The 17,055-nt window shown below is 37.1% G+C and overlaps 1 protein-coding gene across 2 annotated transcripts in view; it reads left to right on the forward strand.

The window, feature by feature from the left end:
- HNF4G (hepatocyte nuclear factor 4 gamma) overlaps positions 1-11,730 on the forward strand; it is a 57,974-nt gene extending 46,244 nt beyond the window's left edge. For both annotated transcript variants that reach the window (XM_069854263.1, XM_069854262.1), the window contains exons 4-10: positions 512-618; positions 4,420-4,575; positions 6,148-6,235; positions 8,331-8,483; positions 8,664-8,900; positions 9,397-9,519; positions 9,900-11,730. In XM_069854263.1, the coding sequence (XP_069710364.1) occupies positions 512-618; positions 4,420-4,575; positions 6,148-6,235; positions 8,331-8,483; positions 8,664-8,900; positions 9,397-9,519; positions 9,900-10,018 (983 nt within the window). In that variant the 3' untranslated portion in view covers positions 10,019-11,730. The remainder of the gene's footprint in view (positions 1-511; positions 619-4,419; positions 4,576-6,147; positions 6,236-8,330; positions 8,484-8,663; positions 8,901-9,396; positions 9,520-9,899) is intronic.
- The last annotated feature ends 5,325 nt before the right edge of the window (positions 11,731-17,055 follow it).

The following is a 17,055-nucleotide window of genomic DNA, read 5'->3' on the forward strand; positions in this document are numbered from 1 at the left end:
GGAGGAACATGAGAATAAACTGTGAAAATTACCTTACTAGTAATTAAGCTCATGGTTCATTCCTGTTTCAGCGTTTCTCGCAAGAAAGCAGGAGTATGGCTTTCACACTTCCTCTGATTGAGACATTTTGTTGGTGTTGGTGTTGTAACTCTTGACCTGTTCAGCATTCTGTTGATGTCCATTTCAGCCGTTATCATAAAGCCTCACTTATTAAATTGATTACAGTAACAAAATGACAGCATGTGTTCAAATACAAAGGAAGAAAGAGACTTTACTGTAATAAAGCCAGTCACAAAAGTGCTGATAATTCAGTATCTATCTACAATTAGTTACGCTTGTTTTTTACAGGCAAACAGTATACATATAAAGACTGTAAACATGTATTGTCATCCTTCCTCATTACTCAGAGCTAAAAGCACGTCATTTTTGAATGGCATACCTTGTGATTCTTGTAGTTACCGAGTAATCAAGTTTCTACAAGTCAGTAAATGAGATGGTTACTCTTTTCCAGCTGTACAAAATGAACGGGACAGGATAAGTACCAGAAGAAACACTTTTGATGGCTGCAACATTCCTTCTATTAGCACATTGTCACAAGCTGAGACACTCTCCCGTCAGGTACTGAGATCTACTGCAAAGTTATTTGATGACTTTAAGACCACTTGTTTTTAAGTTAAATACTTTGCAATTTCTTATTTCATTACATATAATTATTGAGATTACTTTTTTCTACTTCCAAAATGCACCCAGTTTCCTCTTCCCAATGAAAGAATGAGTAATAGAATACATTCTTAAAGCAAAGTCAATAAAAAAAAAATCTAGTTTTTCCAGGACATTATGTCCTAGGCACCTTTCTTAATAAAGCTTTATGGTTCTTACTGCTTTTAAATCAGTTGCTGTCTCAGGCAGCTGGTGGCATCTATCTCTCCTTGAGGCTGGCTTTCCCATGAAACATTAGGGAAAAAATTGTCCAAAGCCATTATATTCAAAGGGGTGTGGACACTCATTTCCTTACATTCTTTTGAAAATCCCATTTTTAATATCCTTAGATATTATAAGTAAGGCAAACAGAAGTGTTCCAACTGCAGAGTCTATACACATCTCGCTTTTAAATTTTCTTTGTCTCATCTGAACTTCATTTTCCATTTTTTTTTCCTTAGCCAATCAATTGCTGAATGGAACAGTCTCCAGTCCTTTTCTGCACCTCAAATAAATCATGGTCATTGATTCTGCATTCTTGCACCTCTTACTAACTTACTTAGAATTTAACTGCCACCTTTATGATTTCATGCTGACTGATTTATACATCCCCAAATGTTTTGTAATCTCATTCTTTATCAGCATCTCTCTCTTAGGTTGGAACTGTCTGTAAAGAATTGATGCAGGAATTACTGGGTGATAGTCTTTGGCGCATATTGCATGTCTGGGCAGACTAGATGAACATAATGGACCTTCCTACCTTTCATACCTATACCGTATGAAAAATATACCTTTTTTATCTCCTTAGTAATTCTTTGAACTTGCTTATTTTGCTTTTTTTTTTTTGTGTTACTTCCTTAATCATTTCCAGCTGATATATGCAGTTCTGGAATAATAGCTGTCTTAGAATCAAATCCTCAGCCTTTCCTGCCATAAAGTTTTTTTCAGCTGGTAGATTCCTGACCTAAAACATCACCTTGTATATACACAGAAATTTGTTCTAGTTATTATTTGATATGTTGAGAATTGCTCCCACTATGCCAAGCATATGTGAAAATACACTCTGGGCCTTAAAGACCAAGAGGTCACATTAATGTGATGGAAAAGTAGTCTTAAAAGTTCTTGAGTTTCCTTCAATCTAATGGTTCTGTAGGATAAGTTCAGTCCTGAGGTGGTAGTCTCACAAATCATTGTCCAAGTCCTTCACCTTTGAAATGAGGAATAAGGTGGCATTCATCCCTTTTAAGATTTCTGTATTAAAAGGACTGTCCAGTACATGTTTCTCCTACAGAACCAGGAGAGTCTTCCTGGAATGTGTTAATATTAAAGGGACTTGCTGGACTCCCCTAGGATTAAAGACATGTGTTTCTGATGATAGGGATATAGTGTTATATTATCAAGTTCATCGTGTCATTAATGGGTACAAGTTGCACTAGGCGTGGTTCCATGCCTATATAAGAAAAAAATTTTTTACAGTGGGAACAATCAGTAGAACAACCTTCCCAGGGATGTGGTGGGGTACCCATCACTGCAGGTTTTCAAGTTGCACTTGGACAAGTTACTGGATAATTTTATCTAGGCTCCCTTTCCCAACAAAGGTTGGATGAGACGATCTTTCAAGGTCCCTTCCAAACTGGGTTGGTCTGTGATTCTAAGAAGGCAGCAACTCCAGTGTTGCACCCCAGCAATGAAAGGCAGGGTAAAGCAATGGAGAAATAGCCAAAAGTTCACAGCTTCATAGCCTTGTGAAGAGATGCAACCACAGGAATTCATAATGAACTCCATGGGATTCATCCAATGAATCCCCAACAGATGCTCAAAAAGTAATTTCAGCACAGATTCTATAGTTTTTCCAACAATATGTAATTTATAAAGATGTATAGCTTTGATTAAATGCTATTAAAGGAAGGACGGTGTATTAAGTTCATGAGTCAGGAAGTCTAACAGTTAAACAATCTGTCTGTTCTTTACCTTCTTGAATTAACTTCTAGTTGGTGCATAGCAAAATCTTTTTTCTGGTAGATCAGAGCACCTCCTGCTATCAGAACTCTTATCTCTGTGTAGGTAATTTTGAATCATGATCAAAACTGCTCTTACTCCTCTGGAAAAAATGAAATATATTGAATTTCTTTACTACCTTTCTGTACTGGAAGATATCTAGACTGAATCATTCTGGTAGCTTTCACCTGAATGATATTCAGTATTTTCAACTTTGGTTTTGTAGAACAGAAGCCAGAAATGCACTCATCATTATAGCAGGGATTTCACAAATGTTCTGTCTACAAAAAGACAGTATTTTTAACCTTTTTCCTGTGCGATAGTCTTTGAATTATATGCCTCAGGATTTTTTCACCTGCCTGTCTGCTGTATTTCCCTCAGAACTAATGTTCACCTGGTTAACTGCCATTAGTATCTAAGCAGTTTTCAGACTCCTGAATTATGTAGGAAGCACTGAGCTTTAGTTCAGAAGTTCAGCTCCTTTAGATGACCCAAGGATAACAGGGTTTCACTACTAAGGGTTTTAACATGGATCTGGAAATGAAGAGGATCTTGTAGGAATCAACCTAAATAGCATCTACTACAAACTATAGAATTTCCCAAGTATCCTTTCTGTAATAAAACAAGGTGAAAGTCATTTTCGTAGGCCTAGTGCAGTGGTGGTGAGGTTGTTGATTTGCTGCTGTGGTGGGATCTTTTTCTCTTTCCCTTTCTCTATTTCCCTTTCTCCCTTTCCCTTAACCTTTCCCTTTTTCTCCATTTTCTCAATTTTCTCCATTTTCTCCTTTTTCTCCTTTCACTTCTTTTTTCTCCCTTTTCTCCTTTTTCTTCTTCTTTTCATCTTCTCTTTTTCTTCTTTTTGCTTTTATTTCCTTTTTTCCTTTTCCTTTTCCTTTTCCTTTTCCTTTTCCCCATTCCTCTCCTCTCCTCTCCTCTCCTCTCCTCTCCCCTCCTCGCATATTTAAACTGATTTTCTCTCTCAGGCTTGGTCTTAACTTCAGTTATCTTTTCTGCCTGGCTTAAGAGCAAGCCTGGTTTTCTTCCCTTCATTGAAAAGTCACTAAGATTTTCAGGATTTGGCTCAGCAATGTTTGAAGGTACCAGAGGTTCAGGCCCAGAAACATATTGCTGTATTCTTATTTCACAGAACACTGTTCACTGCAGGTGGTCTAATGCACACTCATATCCTTTAAATTTGCCTGAAATATCTCAGATCTCCACCTATATTGCTACTTCATCATTACAAATCATTCTCTTCCGGGCACTATCCTCCTCAATTTTACCTACTTAAGTTAATGATACTAGAAGACTAGAAGAACATGCAATCCCTATATCTCTCTCTTTCTTTGCCCTTACTGTTACTGCATGCCACTATAAGCTCTTTTTTTTTCCTGAAAGGAAGTAAATGTCAATCATTTTAAAGGGATAAAAAAGCCCCACCTCCACCCCTACAAATAATAAGGGCTCTGGTGTATTTAAAAATAGTATTTTGGAATGAGAAGATATTATATGATATGAATAGTGTAATTTTTAACATGCTGTAATAATCATTAGTAATAATGAGAAATATAATTTGATAATTTGCATGAAGACTTATGTCCTGTGTGGTCAAGGAATTTCTTAAGTGTATACGCTATTTTTTTAATTAAATATGCTGTTAATTAGTGAAAATGCAATTATATGCAATTTAACATTGTTAATTTTTTCTCTCACTATGGCCAGATCTCAGTGTCCAGTCCTGGTGCTAGCACTGACATAAATGTTAAGAAAATTGCTGGTATTAGTGATGTCTGTGAATCTATGAAGCAGCAACTTTTGGTTCTGGTGGAATGGGCTAAATATATTCCAGGCTTCTGTGAATTACCATTGGATGACCAGGTATAAGAGGAGACGAAAGAGAGAACTTTAATAACTGTTTTTTTATTTCTGTGATGTTTAAATATTATGTTTAAACATTTATTTTTTGTCTGATGAAATACAGCTGGACCCACCAGGTTAAAATTTTCTAAATTATTGCAATAGTACCTCCACAAAAAAACCCAGAGAAAACTGAGAAGCCTTTAGCATGTTAACAAAAAGAATCAGTAAACTAGTATGTCTTTCAGTGTTTTGTGCTTTCTGTACACTTTTGGAGCCAGAGATACCAAACTGCATGCAAAAATGAATTTGAAGCAAGTCTTCTCTATTTGCAAAGAACAAAAGTGATTAGAATCTTGAACAAATGCCAAACATACTGATATAAACCCATAGCAAATAATCTTTCATATAATACAATGTACTAAAATTATTATATATTGCCTATAATGGAGGGGGGGAAGCATCAAAACTTGAAAGTTCTTAAGGGTTTCTGGTCTTCTTGGTAAGATGACAAGTAGGAAAAGAGACAGGATCAGATCTCATTTAAAAATTCCTGTCTGTTTTAAAAAAAATTAAAAATCAGCTTAGAGAGATAGGCTGAAAACTCTTCTAGAGTGCTTGAACAGTACATGTTGGGAAAAACTCCAGAACATTAACTGCCTTAGAAGACTAGTGACTAAGGTTCTAGGAATTAAAACGCATGCCACTTTTGGATATGTCATAGACTGTTTCTAAGGGGCATTGTGCATTTAGTTATAAAAAAACCCATCTAGTTTTGAACAAACGATTCCTGATCTGAGAACCAGCCTGAATTACAAACCATAGATCAGGCAATAGCAGATAAGTTAACTATACTGAGAACCTGAAAAGTCTTAAGACATTAAGTATTCCTAGGTGCTATGTACCTTTACATCACTCATAAAATATTGGCTTGGATTTGTAAAGAAAATAATTATTTGCCAAGAAAAGAGTTCCTTGAGGAAATAGGGGCCAGCACTGAAGTTTCAAGCAGATACAAAAACCAAAGGAAAGTAAATAGGTGACAGAGAGTAAATTAATGACCACATTTTTAAGTGCCTTCCTGGTATGAATCACATTTCTTCTTTGTTGACAGTTGTGGATACTATAGTATATCTGGCATTGTTGGGGAAAAAGCTCTTTTAAGTACCACATACACTTTTGTTTCAAGGTGAGAAAAATGAAACACTGAAACACAGAGTGCAAATTTACTGTAACAGTTCATTCCAGCCCACCAGAGTCTTTAGTGTGAACTTAAAATTCTAGAGAAAACTTTGTTAAGGGAATAGCACTAGGAAATAAATTCAAGTATTGTATTTATTGAGAAGTATTTTGTAGAGTTGTATGTTTAAAATCTAGACCAACTGCTAGAAGTGACAGAGGATGACAATTTAATTATAGTGTGCTGTTAGTACAGTGTTAAGGCTTTTACATTCACGTTACATTTTACATTAGAATGTTAAGAGTCTTACTCATAGCTGAATACACTCACAGTGATATGTATCTTCATTTCCTTTGCCCTTATTGGAACTTTCTGCTTTATCTTCTAATGAGTCTGCTGGTTTTTCTCTTGAGGTTGCTCTGCTAAGAGCACATGCTGGGGAACACCTGTTGCTTGGAGCAGCAAAACGGTCCATGGCTTATAAGGACATTTTACTTTTAGGTAAATATTTGGTTTGTTTTAATTAATAATGATGTAGTTATAGTACATTAGCAACCATGTAATCACTGAAGTGGGACAACTGTTCTGGCACGATCAAGGCAATACATTCTGTGAATGCTAAATAGCTATTAATGACATAATGTCACGTGCCTTGGTCCAGCATAAGTAGGTGGACAGTTTCCTGTGAGTTAATGTGGCTAAAGGTTTATTTGGTACCAGAAATCACAAATTCAGCGAGTTCCTGCCAAATTCTTTCCTTACAATAGCATCCTTTCTGTACCTTTGTCCCATTAAAAAAAAAAAGTGCAGAACAACAGCAAAAAAATCCATAAATAAACTTTGCTTAAGAGAGGATCAGCCCATCTGTGGCCTATGTGCTAATTTTAGTCTTCATGAAAATAATTTAATTGGAGCTTTCCTAAGAGCCCTAAGACATTGTAAGAGAAGATCCTACCAGCTGGAAAATTGGGTAGCCTTTTCGTTGCAACTCGCTTTTCCAAGAGCCCTGTCGCAGTTATCACATGGTCATAATGTAAACAGCAGGCTTGTTGTCCCCTGCCATGTGGGAGATGAGTGCATCCATGGCACTGTGAGGAGTAACACTTACACCAGCATATTCTTAGTCACTTGAAATGGCTCTTTCACTGGGTTAGATGAAGAGAGCATTGCTGTTAGGGAAGAGGATGTCAGTGCATGGTGGAAGCATGTCTTCCCTTCATTCACACAACAGGGAGACAGAGTAATATGGGCTGTGTACCTGTGTAGCAATGTGATAAAGCATTTGTTAGTGTTTTTTGATATAGTACTCTACCATTTTGAAGTGCATCCTGCCAAAAGTGGTCGCATTTTTGAGAGAAAATGTGTAGGTCTTCTTGGACAGGATTTTTGATGTAAGGCAAGACTATACAGAATATGGACTAGTTTCTTCACTGGTAGTGTGGTGCAGGGGTTTTCTGGTATTTTTTCTCCTTCCTCTTTGGGCCTGCCTTTTGCATAGCTCTTAATCAACTTGAATTTATTTTTACACATATCATAACAATAAAAGGCCAGGAAGGGCTTGTTCTAGAGATACTACTCTAACCAGAAATCCTTTCAAATTAAAAATTATATAAATTCTTAACCTAGTGCTTTCTCTAGATACAGTTTTATGGATAAAATTAACAGAAGTAAAAAGGAAATACTTGTAGTTTTATTTGGATTAGTAGGTAATAAGGTTGAAAAGTGAGAAAATAGTAAGGAGAAAACTTCAGTCAACATCACCAACTTTAGCATATATACTGAAAGAAGAAACAATTTGAGGCTCCAGGGCTTATTTCTGATATTTGCAGGTATATATCTGTATTGCTTATGAGTAATTTTTACGTGGCTCTCTTGTGATATAATCATCAGCTTTTCTTTCAAAAACTGCTTGGTGGCCTCTGGAAGCTCTGTGACACTGCCACTGTTCTCACTACTTATGTTAGATGATTTCTGGACAAAGGGTGTATTAAGATGCCATGATGGAGACTTCCCCAGAATGAACATTTAAAATTAAAAGAGCAGGAAAAAAATCATTCTTTCAAATTTTAAGATGCTTCTAATTTTTTTTAGCTGTAGCAGAAGCATCTCTTAGAAACATTCCTGGTGCCTTCTCTGGAAGAAGGTTTCTGTTCATTGTCAAATCCTGATCATTCAGCTTGGGTTATATTATTTTAATGGGGAAAGATCAGTTTATCACTATATTTATCTATTATGTAAAGATAAAAGCCTACTTGTTCCAGGCTTGTGGATTCAAATATGCACCTCAGTCTTGTGGACTAATCAGTAACTGTATATGTTGGCATATTTACATGTACAGATTATTTACTGTGTGACAGCTGTATTTTGCACATATACTCTGCGTTTTGCACATATACTCTGCGTTTTGCACATATACTCTGCTTGCACAGAGTATGCAAGTAGATACAAAGAATAATAAAAAGGAGAGTTATTACTTAAAACATATATTAAACAATTTGATTAAACAGAAAGACATTCTTCTGAAAATGGGCTACATCTAGTATGTTACATCAAAGTTTTTATATCAATCTATATGTTGATATTCTTTCTCTCCAAGGCAATAATTACATAATCCATCGCAACAGTACTGAAGTAGAGATCAGCCGAGTGGCAAATCGGATTCTAGATGAACTAGTTCGACCCTTCCAGGAAATTCAGATAGATGACAATGAGTATGCTTGCTTGAAAGCCATTGTGTTTTTTGATCCAGGTAACTTTTTGAAAATATCTCTCAGAATTATTGTACACATGGTTATATTGAAAGGAAATTTTGTAGAAGTAGCATCTGCTCATGTTATTTAGCTGGATGGAAAAGAATAAAATAAAAAAATTGAGATGATCCTCACAAATAATAATTTGCCTTGACTTTAAGTTTTTGTCGTCTTTTTAGATGCAAAGGGCCTTAGTAATCCAGTGAAGATTAAGAACATGCGGTTCCAAGTCCAGATCAGTTTAGAGGATTATATTAATGACCGTCAATATGACTCCCGAGGAAGATTTGGAGAACTTTTGCTTCTACTGCCTACGCTCCAGAGCATCACTTGGCAAATGATTGAGCAAATACAATTGGTTAAACTATTTGGAATTGTTAAAATTGACAGTTTGCTTCAGGAAATGTTACTGGGAGGTAAGCTAATGTTACCGGGAGGTAAGCTAACAACTTGTTAAATTTAGCATGCTGTATTACATTGAATTTTGCATACTGGGAAATTGAAGGAATTATCATGTAAGCAAGGACTTTGACCACTACCTTGATGGCTGATCTTTGATTGTTCACTAAAGCCTTCTTGTTTTTGCTGCTCCTCTTGTTGCAGTCTACAACCTCAGGTTTTGCTGTGTACTTCTCAGTCATTGCTGAGTGTCTAGACATAAAATTCCCTAGACAGGTAGAAGAATCCTTACAAATATTTTATGAAATCCACTGTTAATACAGTCAAAACAGCGAAAATAAACACAGCGTTAATATGGTGGAAGTCAGGTGAAATTGTTTAATGAATACCCAGAGGCAATTATTCAAATTGCCAATCAAACTATTTGCTCGACAGAAATGTAATTATTGCAGTGTAAATTGCTGGCAACAACATGCTCTTTTGAATTGGTATTTGTTCATGTTATTTTTACAGGTACTTCTAATGATGCCAGTCATCTGCATCATCCAGTACATCCTCACTTAGCCCAAGATCCATTAACTGGCCAAACTATCCTCATAAGTTCAATGTCTGCTCCTGTCCATGCAGAACAGATTTGTAAGTAATTGCAAGTTAGTCTTTTGTCATAACATTTCACTGTTGCAGTTAAAAATATTAATTAGAATGGTGGCCGGTGAGTGCTCATAGAGTTATTTCATCATCATTCTTAAATTAAAATAATTGTGCATTAAAAATGTATGTATATAAACAGTCTTAAGTGAGAGGCTTTGACCTGAATTTATTCTAATTTTCTGATATATAATTGGTTTCACATGCACAGTTTTTAATAAATGAAGAATTCTGATAATTAAAATATCCTGTTTACCTAGCATGCCAAGTGTGACATAACTTCCTTTTGGGGCAGTAGTAGATACATGTGTATGCAGAGCAGACTAGAATATAAAATAATGTAATTTTTTTCCCTATTCTTTTTTCAGCAACTCCAGAAACCCCATTACCTTCCCCTCCTCAAAGCTCTGGGCAAGAATACAAAATGTCTACAAATCAAGCTTCAGTCATTGCACAGCAATCTATTTTGAAACAAAAAACTTTGTGATAAAATTTCCTTCCTTCCTTCCTTCCTTCCTTCCTTCCTTCCTTCCTTCCTTCCTTCCTTCCTTCCTTCCTTCCTTCCTTCCTTCCTTCCTTCCTTCCTTCCTTCCTTCCTTCCTTCCTTCCTTCCTTCCTTCCTCCCTCTTTCCTTTTTATGCACTAGATAAATTGGTAGGACACTTGCACATTTAAAATCTCGGGATGATAAAGGAAATTATTTCCTCAGCAGCCACTACTGTGGGGGTTTTATCTTAAAAAACCTCATGATCTGAAAAGTAATACTCACTGTTCTGACTGCCATATACAGCTGTAACTGTGGACACTGCAGTCTGACAAATATGTATAGACGTTGATATTATTTTTAGATCTTTCAACTGCACAGATTAATTTTTTTATTTCCTGTTTTAGTTGTGGTCTTAATATTGTTGTTTTAGAAATGTATATTATTTTTTCATTGTGACGGAGCTGGTTAGTGCTTGTTCAGCTGTGAATTGTAGATGTGAAAAAGTGAGTTAATCAAACAAAAGCCAAGATTCCTTAAGTAGTAAGATAGTAGGCAACCAAACAAAGCACATGTATTAAATAAAAAGGAGAAAATAAAGGACAGAAATACCCAATTAATTAAAAATATAACCCTGATTTGAACAAAACATCTCTTTCAGGTAAAAATTCAACAAAAGCATTGAATCCTTCTTGCTTACCTATTTGTATGAACCAGAGGGCCTGCCACATGCAAATATGTTGAGAACATATGCATAGACTTTAATGGCTATGTAAGTCAACTGGACAGTGCCAAGGCATGGATTCAGGCATTTCTATTGCTGAATTGTTAGAAGAGTGACTGTTATGCTTTTTGCTAAGGATTAGCTAGTACTCTCCCAAAAAATTCCTGTGCACATTTGGGGAACTAGGCCTGTCCAAACCACTGCTCACTATGTGCTTTGGATATTGCTGCCTCACTTTAGGGGCACAGTGAGTATAATTAGGAATATGGTCAGACCGTGCCACTCGATCTCAGGGCTGGACTTTGCACTGTTTGATTTACTAGTGTAAATGTAGGCATCATGTTTATTTGCCTGTCTGGTGAATGCTTGTTTCAGTAATCACTCTAAACTTCACCTACAAAGTACTTGTAGTTATGTAGTAGGTCTATGTCTGGAGAGGTATGGTTTACTAACTCAACCAGCAGATGTGTCTGAGTTATGCTCCAGATGTTCCTGGTTTTTCAACTGAGAAGATAGCCAGCACACCAAATACTCATTGTCTGGATTTTTAAGAGTTTTCAGAAGCTTGGGATGAATTGACTTACTCTGACAAGCCCCCTTCTCCTCCTCTTCTTCCTCCGCTTCCAGCCTGGGAGGATCCAACATTGACTAAGTTTTGTGTCTGGAGTCGATAATAACCCGTCTGGATTTGAACCTTCAGTGAATTTACAAAGGGGGACCTTGTGACACGTGCTCCCTTGGACTTATACTCACTCAGTTACAATTTGTTGAAAAAGATCTGTTATGATACATGAAGTGATCTGTAGTTCATACAATCCTGATGTCATAAGAAAATCACCACTTTGCACATTTTATTTGTTCCAGACAGCAATGATATCCCTTTAGTATTTTCTTCCTAGAAGTTATGTGAGAGGCAAACAGAGAAAAAAGAGAATAAAATACTGCAAGTTGCTGAACTGTTGTAAAGAGAAAATATAGTGGAATTAGAAATTCTGCATATTAACCATGACATCCAAAGATGGTGTAGTCAAACCTCTGGCTTTTAAAAGTTGTTCAAACAAACTGGTAGGCATCTTCAGATACACTTTTGCAGGCAGGAAAGGCAACACAGTAAATGCTGAGCTGACCTGAATATTCAAAAGGCTTTAATGAGGATACTCTTACCACGAAGTAGATGCTGTGTTTCTTTATGTTATTTTGAAGTAGTTGCTTTTGCAAAGTCTGCATACAGTAGCTCTTAGTGTTTACCATTTTCTTTTTAGTGTGTCTTTCTTTTTACTGGTTACTGCTTATTTTTTTATCAAAGCATTGCTCTTTCTACAAGTCCCTTTTAGTATGAATTTTTATGACAGAATGAAGTACTGAGGTTTTACCATTAACTTTAGGGAGGTCCAGACTGTGCTATTTTTACAAGTTGGCCACCAACACTTTGTGAGGAAACACAGAGGTAAAGCATGCATGAGAGATACTGAATAGCCCAAAAGTTAACTGATGGGGGTCACTTCTGTGTGCTTGTCATAGAAAGAGTGTTTGGCTTAAGCTGAATCTGAATGGCTTGACTGTGTCAGATTAATTCAGTTGCATAAACTTGACAGTATTGGTCTGACTAGAAACAGTTAACTGGAAATAAAAAGTAGTCCCCAGGTTGGCCACCCTTGCCTTATATAGTTAACATGCATAATAGCTTAATGGTTTAGATTTCACACTTTACTTTAGATATCAAGTGTACAATAAAATGTTTTCACACACTGCCAAAACGTACTGGATGAAAAATATACTTTAGTATTTTATCTGTCAAAAAGTTATCTATTTTGTACAATATATTTCATTTTTTGAATAAGAACACCACTGTAATTTATTGGGAAAAGCTGATTTATTTTATAAATGTAACGTTATTTTTGTAAACTTAATTATGATAAATCAGAAATTATTAGCTTTGTTAAATATTAAATTATAATGAGAAGTAACTTTATATGTTTGAACTCTGATACCAAGTTTTTGTGTTGAGCATTTGGAATTGAAATCGTTGCTGGAAATGTTTCAAATGGACTGGTTTTCATCAAAGTTCAATAAAGAAAAATGAATGATCCAAATGACACATTTGCCTTTTGGTAATTTTGTGACTGTTTACATAAACAATGACAATGCTTTATATTGCTTAAGGTATAAAACCAAACCATGCTTTCATCTCTGCAGTATTCACAGCATCACAGAGTGGCTGAGGTTGGAAGGGACTTCTGGAGGTCATTTTGTCCACCCCCCTGCTCAAGCAGGATGTTTAAATCATGTGAAGCCATCTGATGGTAATATTTTAGTTGATTCTACTATAACACTGCGAAGTATTACATAGCTATGGTATTCAATTTTTAATTCTGAGTCAGAAAAGAATTGGAACACATGCTTAATTCCATCTGTGTTTAAAATGAAGCATATGTTCAAGAGCCTTTTTTATTTTTTTTTTCTGGACAGGGTTAATAACAAATCAACTTTTGTTGCTCTAGTGTGTTGCTATTTAGGCTAATTTAGTTGCAAAGACGAAAACTCCAAAACTTTAAATTTTTTTTTTTTTATTTTTTTTAGATAACCAGAATTGCCTTGGCAGTTTGTGACTGACTAAATTTTTTTGTCTTTCCAACAGACTATTTCTGGCTGTGCACCTCCAATATTTGTGTCATTTATGCTTAAATATGTAAAAAGAAAATATTTAGCTCCTCATTTTCTAGTAAGTCTTTCATAAATCTGCTGTATTGGTTTGCAGATGTCTACATTTTTCATATTGTTCCTGAGGCAGAGCTGTTAGCTTTCTTCTTTCCCTTTATTCTTCCTCAGAAAAAAACCAATAAAAAATAAAAATATTTACCCCCAAATTTAAACTTATTATGTTAACAGGTTTCTTTCTCTTCTGTCAGTTTTGTAATACAAAAACAAAGGGAACATAGCTGTTATCAAAGCTGCTATTGATCACTACTTCCTTCTAGTTCCTTATTGTCTTGTGGCAAAACCAAGTATTTTCATTAATGGAAATGTTTACTTGTAAATAAAGAGCCTTGTATGTACTATATAGAATATAGTATATATTTAAATATTATGTGTAAGACCCATCTATCATATAATACATAACAAAATATATTGATAATGTTACAATTTATATTACTACTTTAATAATAATTTTAATGATATATATTTCTGTGAAGGGGTAAGAAACTTAGAAATTAAATATAAAGGTGTATGCAGTGAAAGAGAACTTTGGACTTCTTTCACAAAATGGAAAGAGGCAGATTGTTCTTATTGAGTACCAGCATACCTAAATAGCCTTTAAAAAAGATGAGCAAAATCTCTTCAAGAGAGCAAGCATGTTACACATAATAAAAATTCCTATGACAATGATCTCTATTCCCTAATGTTGTGGTGGAGCTACAATTTCCACTGACATTATCTGGTGGTTCATCCGAGTAAAGTGTTAGTCAAAGATGCCACATCACCACTAGATTTACTGGTAGGGCTGAGATAGTTATCACCTCCTCATTAACAGTGCCTGATGTGACAGCTGCTCCAGGTCACATAATGGCAGTATGTCCCTGCAGCAGAAACGGAGCTCTTGATTGTAAAGGCTGATGATTCTGGTCTGACACCACTTTTTCGTTTTGCAAGGGTGAATTCCACCAACGGTTTAACAGTATGAGGTGTGCTTCATGGGGTGAACAGCAGCAAGTGTTGAAGATTTCCCTTTTGCCAATCTGTTCAAGGGGTGGTTTCATCTGCAGCTTAGACTAAGCTTAGCTTAGTGCTCTGAGATCAAAGAAGAAAGCCTAGAAATCCACATTTTAAAAATTTCTTTGACTTGGGACTGAATAGCACTGTCTGTCCTCTTTAGAGGAGTCTTCTTGTAGCAAGAGGGCACTTTTTGAATGGCTGAGAACATCATGTGTCTGACTGGGCTCATGGGCTTTGTTGGATATGGTCTCCCCCATAACCTCTTCTGCTGTTTTGTTAGCAGGTTGACCAAACACACAATAGTTGCTGTTTCAGTTTTAGCATCCTGGATGTCTTCATGGAAACACAGCAACAAAGATTACTCAGGGAGTTGTTTCTCTGGGAGTTAAATTACCATAAGACATTAAAGGAGATAGTGAGTGATTAGAGAAAAATATTTTAATAGAGTATATGACAAGACGTACTGCAGTCTTTTGAGGGAATTTAGTGAATGGAGGAAGGAAAGAACACCTGCACTATTCTGATAGCACCATCAATTCCATCAAGACATTATGAGAAACTCTACAGTGGAGGTATAAGATTAGACAGCTTTGCTCAATACAGTTTGGTTTGTAGTCTGGTATATCACCTGCACATTGCAAACATCAGATAAAGTTGGAAGAGCTGATTAATTTACAATTTTCCCTGAGCAGTTCATGAAACATATCCCAGAAGCTTACTGTGCCCTCAGGTGCCCACAGTTTGCTGGTCTCTGCATGGCTGCAGTTCAGGGAGGTGTAGCCACATTCTGCGTCACTGCTTCAAGACGCTTTCTCTAAATGTTATTTCAACACATTCCTTGTCAATGGGCAGTAATGATATAGGAGTGAAACAGGACTCTTCATGTAGCCCATGGCAGTTCTTACTTTTTCATTATATATTGCCTGTGGCACAGCTGAACCTGCACTACATGTGCACATATCCTGACCACTTTTCCTGAGAAGATCTGCAACTTCTCCCATTCTGGGAACACCGCAAGACAGTGAACGCCCTACTGCTGCTATAGTGCCAGCAGTCAGAGTCACCTTGAAAAGCGATTGTGGTAGCAGCTGATCCATTACGCTAAGTCATGCTTTATTTTATACTTCTCACAGGTCAGCTGAGATGAGGTTAAAAAAAGTTTTTACTTGTGTGCAGAGGCAATGTTCAGTTTGATATAAATGGAGAAAAGAGAAGCACTGGAACTGGTGTTCTCCTCTGCCACCTTCACAAGTAGCATCAGCCACTCAATCTGCAGAATGCTTGTGTCACCTATTAGAATGGCCCGTATTTCCTGCCTTCTGGAAATAAAACAACTACCTAGATTGGTTTACAACTACTATCTAGCTAAAAGCATGTGAAATTCATAGAAACACAGTTTTGAGATCATAAAACTTTATTTCTATGCATTTGGTGCTTAAATGAAATGCTCCAGCTTGTGTTACATTTTGATCAGCGAGAAGGTCTTTCCCATTTTTTTTTGTCTCCCCTCACAGCTGAATGAATTTTCATGACTATGTCTGCCCAACAAAGCATCCGATTTTTCAGATGCTTGATTTTTGTAATTTAAATAATGCAAGCATATGAACACAGAGATTTAGCATTAGAGGCAAAGGCAATGTCAACAGAAGAGTTTATTCAATATATTTCCAACATCATCTATTCCAAGATATAATTAAGATTACCATGGCCCAAGACTAATTTACAGAATCACAGAATCACAGAATAACCAGGTTGGAAGAGACCCACCGGATCATCGAGTCCAACCGTTCCTATCAAAACCTAAAGCATATCCCTCAGCACCTCATCCACCCGTGCCTTAAACACCTCCAGGGAAGGTGACTCAACCACCTCCCTGGGCAGCCTGTTCCAGTGCCCAATGACCCTTTCTGTAAAGAATTTTTTCCTAACATCTAGCCTAAACCTCCCCTGGCGGAGCTTGAGGCCATTGCCCATTGTCCTGTCCCCTGTCACTTGGAAGAAGAGGCCAGCACCCTCCTCTCTACAATCTCCTTTCAGGTAGTTGGAGAGAGCAATGAGGTCTCCCCTCAGCCTCCTCTTCTCCAGGCTAAACAACCCCAGCTCTCTCAGCCGCTCCTCATAAGGCCTGTTCTCCAGTCCCCTCACCAGCTTCATTGCTCTTCTCTGGACTCGCTCCAGAGCCTCAACATCCTTCTTGTGGTGAGGGGCCCAGAACTGAACACAGTATTCAAGGAGCGGTCTCACCAGTGCCGAGTACAGAGGGAGAATAACCTCCCTGGACCTGCTGGTCATGCCGTTTCTGATACAAGCCAAGATGCCATTGGCCTTCTTGGCCACCTGGGCACACTGCTGGCTCATGTTCAGTCGGCTGTCAACCAACACCCCCAGGTCCCTCTCCTCCAGGCAGCTTTCTAGCCAGACTTCTCCTAGTCTGTAGCACTGCATAGGGTTGTTGTGCCCCAAGTGCAGGACCCGGCACTTGGCCTTGTTAAACCTCATGCCATTGGACTCTGCCCAGCGGTCCAGCCTGTTCAGATCCCTTTGCAGAGCCTCCCGACCCTCCAGCAGATCGACACTTCCACCCAGCTTAGTGTCGTCCGCA

Source organism: Phaenicophaeus curvirostris, chromosome 3 (genome assembly GCF_032191515.1).
Source record: "Phaenicophaeus curvirostris isolate KB17595 chromosome 3, BPBGC_Pcur_1.0, whole genome shotgun sequence".
NCBI classification, from domain to species: Eukaryota; Metazoa; Chordata; class Aves; order Cuculiformes; family Cuculidae; genus Phaenicophaeus; species Phaenicophaeus curvirostris.